The 7,185-nt window shown below is 45.5% G+C and overlaps 1 protein-coding gene across 1 annotated transcript; it reads right to left on the reverse strand.

The window, feature by feature from the left end:
- Positions 1 to 2,583: 2,583 nt before the first annotated feature.
- LOC106526431 (LIM domain-containing protein ajuba) lies at positions 2,584 to 5,020 on the reverse strand (the record flags this gene model as incomplete). Its single annotated transcript, XM_074559758.1, is given in 1 exon segment — positions 2,584 to 5,020. A coding segment is annotated over 1 exon segment (1,522 nt), but the record flags the coding sequence as incomplete, so codon positions are not given.
- Between the last annotated feature and the right edge of the window lie 2,165 nt (positions 5,021 to 7,185).

Raw genomic sequence — 7,185 nt, forward strand, 5'->3', positions numbered from 1 at the left:
AAGTATGTCTATGTAATATTAGAATTTTCTGAGACAATGAATTTTGGTTTTTCATTTTTTCCCCTGTAAAAGGTTTTTATTTAATAAAATTTTTGGACAAAAAAATYGCAATATATCGCCTTGCTTATAGTATCGCAATACATCAGGATATATCGTATCGTGACCCCTCTGTCATAATATGTATCGTATCGCCAAATTCTTGCCAATACACAGCCCTAATATATATATAATGTTATCTATTATTTTAATATTTGAGATGAATTACAATCATCCTACTTAAAATGTGTTACCATTTTTAAGACTTCTAAAAGATCGATTTAAGACATTCTAAGGCTAATTAAGGCCTTATTTTTGGATTGACAAATTCAATGCCTTTTAAGACTTTTTAAGGATCTGCGGGAACTCTGTAAACTGATGACAGAATTCATTGGATTTTAGTCTTTCATCACCTGCAATGTTTCATAGAAAAGGCAACGTTTGCAACAGCTGTGGATTTTTAGTCCAGGCTGCCGCTGCGTTCAAGTATTTGAAACTACTCGTAAAAACTGTTTGCCAACAAGACACCAAAAGTCTCAGAATAGTGAGATATTATCACCTTAGGGGATTAGTTGTTCATAACCGTTTCACAGAGCCCCACTTCAAACATGTCATTTCTGATATTTATTGAGTCTAGGTCGAAGATCTCCACTTGTGCTATTATTTTAGAATAAAAACTGCTAAATATCAGCTTTTTCTTTAAGGTTTTCTAAGTTTAGTCGAGTGGATYCTTGGAAACTGTGGTGCATCTTTAAAAAAAGCCAGTCTTGTTGTCTCATATCAACATGACTAACAGGCAGTCGACTAAATGTAAAGTGGCAGTGGTCACTCTTTCTGTGAGCTATTTATGGGCTGGTGGGATTGAAGCTGTATTTGTTTGGGGTTTTTTTGCCATTTTTCCTTCTAATGTGGTTGAGGGAGTGCCACACAAATCATGAATTCCTACACGTTGCTGCTGCGAGCTCAGGCGGCCCCTTTGACATTTAAGAGCAAACGCAAATAAGCACCAAAACTGAAAACAACAAAAAGAAGAAGGAAAAACTTTAAATAGTGTTTAAAAGCCTCTAACATAAACACTGAGATGGTGAAGAATTGATTCAAGTAACTGAGACGTGACTTTCAAACTGATTTTGCCATAAAAAGTTAAAAAACGGACATGATAAAATGATAGAAGTATTTAGTTCTTTTTCCAAACAAAGCTTTTAAAGCCTCTCTCTTTACAGAGCGATACAATCAGGTCCAACTCTTTCAACTTTAAAGAGGGGCTTTTTTTTTGTTTGGTTTTGTTTTCCTTTTCATTTTGTTGGCGTTGCAGGTGTGTGCCGACTTCGCTCAGAGCGTCTGTGTTGGAGCCTCGGAGCTTCTGGTTTCATCCCTAATGGCTGAGAGGACTACAGTATTGTGTGTCCCCTCCGGGCACACATACCTGAGCAGACAAACAGGCTGCAGCACACCGCCCCTGCACACGCCAAGGCAGCGTTAAACACACACACACACTGAGGTACTGTGGCCTGAAGTCACATGGGGAGGGGGGGGGTGAAACACACCCTACCTCAAAGACACACACACACACAACTAATCTGTTATGACTCAGATTTGGCCAGAGTTSTCTTTATGCAGAGGCACGTAATCTGTGTCTGAGTTTGGCATTAGAATACCTGTGTGCATCCGGTGTGTTAACCCTGAACCACACATACCAGTCTAGTTGTTGCACATGTACAACCTTTTTGTCTACACTCCTTTTCGTTAGTGTGCTCTAGGGTTGGGCGATATTGGTAAAAAATAAAATAAAAAAAATCACGATTATTTGGGGTATTTATCCGATAACAATTAATTTGACGATTAATCCCCTGGAGTCCCTGGACGCCCCTATGTCCTGGTCACATGACCAATTTAGTGGGAAAGATTTGCTCTTCGTAAAAATCTGTTCCAAACTGTTTCAAAATTACACACTTCAGGCTATACATCAACTTTTAAATTGTGTTGATGAATAAATTACAGAACTATTTTTTAATGTCGGTCATATCTGAAGCAGAGAGGAGCACCAAGCGGACTCTGCCTGATGGTATTAATCGTATTAATCGTCAAGTGCCAAAAAATAATCAATTAATGTTTCTCTAACGATTGATTGCACACGATACGTTTATGCCCAACCCTAGTGTGTTCAACATGCTGCTCTTCAGCTGAAAACACTTGTCTGGATAGGCTTCGGGAAAAAGCCCAAGCAGATATTTTCTTTCTCTTGGCTTGATGTGTTACGACCCTGCATGCCTGCACAGGTTCAACAGCACCATTCCTCTACCTGTACAMTCTTTCAAGTATTAATCTGTCCATCTATCCATAGGCAGGCCTTTTATTTAGAGAGAAACCTGTGATCTGACACCAGGCAGCGAGGATGATGATAATAACACGGTGAAGGCAGACGCCGGTGCGAGCCGACAATCTTAGGAGCGGTGACGGCTTTGACTAAAATTAGGGGTGTGATTTAATTGTTTGTGTTAAACACGACTCTGTTAAAGGGACCACAACAACAAAAAAAGATCTTACCAAAGAACTCCGGGCGAGTTTCYGTTGCTGCAGGCCCCGGGTCTTCTTGAGGTTTGACTGAACCGGCTGCTGAGGAGGACCCCGTCGTCGCCGTGCCTGCTTTTGACGGAGTGCCCGGGGCTAAAGACTGCTCCTTCAGCCTCAGGCCCTCCAGGAGTCCGCCGCCTTCTCGAGCAGCGTCCCTCAGGAGGAGTCGTGTCAGCTCCTCCTGGTAACGGGTGCCGGGCAGGTCCGAGTACCGGGCCCGCTCCCCCGTCACACCTGCCTCTTTGGCTTTCCCCGCAGCCTGCTGGTCGTCCCACCACTCCGGTCCACCCGGGTAGCACGCCGCCGCCGGGCTTCCTACGGCGGGTGGGTAGGAGTGACGGCTGTCGTTCGTTCCGGGACGCGCCCCTCCGTCCAAGTACTGAGTCCAGGCCTCTACAGGGGTCCCCCCGGCTCGGCCCGGACCCCCACACGCAGCCACGGGTCCTCCGGGCGGCACGGTCTGCTGTGGAGGGGGAGCGAGGCCTCCGGATGCGGAGTAGCGGGAGTCGTAACCTAAGCTGATGCCGCTGGTCCGGTTGCTGCTGCAGCAGCTGCCCATGGGGCTCCCTCCTCCTCCGCCGCTGGCCGTGCTGGAGGCGAAGCTGGACCTGGGGCTGACCAGGACCGATTCCTGGAGGCTGAACGACGAGCACGGGCTCAGGGTCGGCCCCGGCGGGTAAAACAGGCTCGCCCCCATGCCCCCGCCGGTTATATCGGACGGGCGATGCGGCGGGTGAGAGAGGGAGGCCGGCCTGGGGTTCTCCCACACGTCGCTGCCCGTGCTCAGGCGTTTGTAGAACAGAGCCTCCTGCAGGGAGAAGCGCTTGTGCCTCTCGGGTTCGGCGAAGTACCCCGGTTCTCCCAGACATGCCCCGCCGCCCCTCTGAGCCGGCCCGTACCCYGCGGCGGCAGGGTAGAGCGGAGGTACGGAGTGAGGAGGCGGCTGGGAGAGGAGCTGCTGCCGTTTCACCAGCTGCTGGAGCTCCAGGGAGTAGCGCCGTTGGTTGAGGGACGCCTTACAGCCAAACAACCCCAGAGGGTCACCCTCAGGGCCCAGGCCAGACTCGCGCCTGAGGTGGGAGTCCACACCTTCGCCTAGGTAACAGGAGGCTCTCTGCTTGGGGGAAGGGCGCCTCAGCTGTGCCACAGTGGGGGGATGAAGTTGCTGCTCGCCATCTGGAGGCACGGTGCCCACCGTGGACGACGCGGAGGGAGCCATTCCCATCCCTCCTCCTCCTCCTCCTGCTGCTCTCCCACTCGCCGGCTCGTTTGTGGTCGAGGAGGCGAGCGAGAACTGGCCGGGTCTCGAGGGCGAGGCGGCCACGGGGCCGGGTGGCAGAGCGCTGCCCCCTCCACCGTTGGCCAGGGCGCCAGCGTTAGCGTTGCTGTTGTTCGAGTTGCTGGAGTCCTGCTTCTTCTTCGAGCTGTTGAATTTCACACTGCCTGCGTCCGTGAGCTTCAGCTTCACCAACAACTTGCTTATCGGTTTGTCCATGATGAAGCCTTGTTGTGGGTCAAGTCAGGCCTTACAAATGTTACAGTGTGAGAAGAGTTACAGCAAAAACACTGATGCTCAAGTAAAACGAAACGTTAGCTTTAAAACATTGGGAAAAACCTGCTTAAAATGCTTTAAAATGACCTCTTTTATACGCACAATAAATATAGAACTGATAAATAAAAACATTTAAGACATTTTAAAAGGTGGGTAACATAACTTAGCTCCTCTGAGTCATCTGGTTTGCCCACCTAGTGTGGAAACTCCACAGGCACAGGTGGGCTGCGGTGAGGAAGACTCCATGGAATTACAAACGGTTCAAGTCAGGAAACAAATAAAGCAAGACACCGTGGTCGTGTGGTGGGGTGGGGGGTGTTTGGGGGGTGGGCTTCCTTTCGTGGACCCTCAGGTGATTCCACATCTATTTTAGTCTACTAGAGTCGTCTGAATATCCAGTGCGGACTGTATTCTTCTAGTAAAAAAACACAAAGCAGTCTCTTTCAGCAGCAGGATCCAGACTTCATGTGGGTCCAGGGTAGACCACCCGTTTGTTCGCGAATTGTAGCCGAATTAGCCCGATGTCTGCCATTCATCAAGTGTGCTCAGAGTAACAAGATTACCTTTTTAAAGAAAGCAACAGAAAACACACAGTCCGTCCCGTCCATCCGCTTCGGCTCGACCGCTTTATCATTTCGCGTTTTTCAAAGGAGGAAAGCCGTCCGGGGTGACTCGGTCGGTCGGTGGAAGAATAGTTAGCGGRGAAGTTTGGAGAGGCCGAAGAGGCGGGGAAATCGTTACTTAAACATCCCAAAGGAACCCGGTGCCGGACGAAACGAACCAYAAAATCCTTCCCCGCGAGCACCGCGCACTCGACAACTTTGTTCCTTTCTTTCTTCCCCCTGAAATAATAACTTTACCTCCCCCTCTTTTTTCTTTTTTCTGCTAGCTGTAACAGAGGGAGGCAGTTCCGGTTTTCGCTTTTCAAAATCAAAGCCCTYGGACAATTTTAACTTTAAAACGCGTGGAAGCTCAAGCAGATATTTTAGAAAACTACTTAGCCACACTTATAAAACAGTGTATTAGATGTCTATTTGAGTTTACCGTCACCGACTTGGGGATGTTGTGTATTTTTTTAGAGAAATTGCTAGCGTACGTGCCTTTATTTTTAAAGACAAAAAAGGCAGCCTGGTCGTTACGTCGCGTGTTGTTGTTGCATTTAAATTGACGCGCATTGTTCCTTTATCAGTCCCCCCACCAGCTGGCCGGGACACCTTTCTAGCAGACAACCCCACCACCACCCCCAGGAGGATGTCCCTCCACTCTGAAACCTGCACTTAAACTAATTACATTCTTTATTAAACTATAACAACCTGTTGTAACGCCAGCTTTTCACTGAACTCGTGCTTAAAGAACTTAAAACTCACTCATTAGATGCTTTACAGGAGCTCTTAGCTGAGTTTAAAATGGTTAAACTGCCACTYTAAATTAACTTGAAATTACCTAGGGCCATTACTAAAGTCTGAAGCAGGTACAGTCATGAGGGCTTTACTTAACCAGCAATTTAACTTTAAAGTCATTGTGTTGAGTGTTTTTTTCCTTTCAAAATAATCTAAATTTAGTCAAAAATTAAACTTTTAAGACTTCAGTGTAATTTATGCAGCTGGTAAAGTGTGAAAAACCATACAAATCCTATGAGTTCAGCTATTATTTCTTGACCCAGTCCTTTAAACAGACAAAATAATGTTACATAATAACTGATAAGCTGTTCACGAACAGTAAATAAGACAAAATTCACACCGAGTGCTGTTTTTTAATGTTCATTTAGTAAAAGGAGCCAAAGACTGCCTAAACTAACATGTTGAACTATAATATTTCATACTTTGTTGATGATGTGTGAATAAATGAACAGACAGCCTTTTAGAGTTTAGATCTTAAAAAAACTTATAAGTTTGTAAAAGTTTTTTTTATTTTTAAACAAGTTACAGTTTAAATATGATTTATTGTACCATTTAATGTTGGGTTGTACATAAAAAAACAACTTGTTGGTACTTAGTGTTTGTTTATCTTGTTTTGGAGACATTATGGAACATTTGTCTTAACTTTAAATCACCCAAAACATGTTTTAGTTTTTGATAACATTTTCTGACAAAACTTTATTACAAGACTATAATTTGTTTCTTTATTTACCATTTTTAAAATAAAGTCACACTGTATAATTTATATATATACACGGATCTATGGAGCAATTATGTTTAAATGATGCGGTTTTCTGATATAATTACTAATTATTTATTACATTTTTTCTTAAAATTTTATTGTGTATTTCTTTAGTTTTACTTTTATTTCCAACACACTTGTCCATAAACAGAACAAACTAAAGTACAATAAATTAAGATATACATAAAGCAATGTGTATATTTTAATCATTACATTTCATACAGAAAAAGACAGCTATTTTAGCAATTTATTGATCCAGAGATTTTATGTTACTTTTATTTTTATTTGAGTCAAACTTTAGAAATATATATCTATATAAATGTAATAGTTTCTCCATCAAGCGACAGTTAAATGTATCATAAAATTCCTGAGTAAGGCACGACAGGTGGGAGCATCATTTATTTGATTAATTCACCGTTGCTCCGTCGGTGGCTCTACTTTCCGCTACCAGCCTGTGGAATGCGCGGAGGGACACGGCGGAGGCGTGTCGCGGCTGGGTGAATTTTTGCGGCGTGTCTGACTTCTCCAAGGACGATCCAGAGTAAACATCCCGCCTCTGCTCGGGTGGGGGGAAGGTGAGGGGCGGGCAACGAGGCATGCCACCTCCCACCCCCACGGACCGGCCCCCACAGCAGGCGCCGAGGCCGTTGTTCTGTTCTGTGGCACCATAACTCAACCGGGAGCTGATGAAAGAAGCCCCTCTAAGTTCGGTTCTGTTGGAGTAGTGTATGAGCGCAGCGCGCGCACACACCTCATCTCCACACGGAGCTCCTCGCGCGGCTCACCTGTATGGAAAGCCCTCGCTGACACAATCACGTGATCATTACGCGTCCATATATATATATGTGTGTGTGTGTGTGTGT

The sequence above is a fragment of the Austrofundulus limnaeus genome, unplaced genomic scaffold (assembly GCF_001266775.1).
Source record: "Austrofundulus limnaeus strain Quisiro unplaced genomic scaffold, Austrofundulus_limnaeus-1.0 Scaffold276, whole genome shotgun sequence".
NCBI classification, from domain to species: Eukaryota; Metazoa; Chordata; class Actinopteri; order Cyprinodontiformes; family Rivulidae; genus Austrofundulus; species Austrofundulus limnaeus.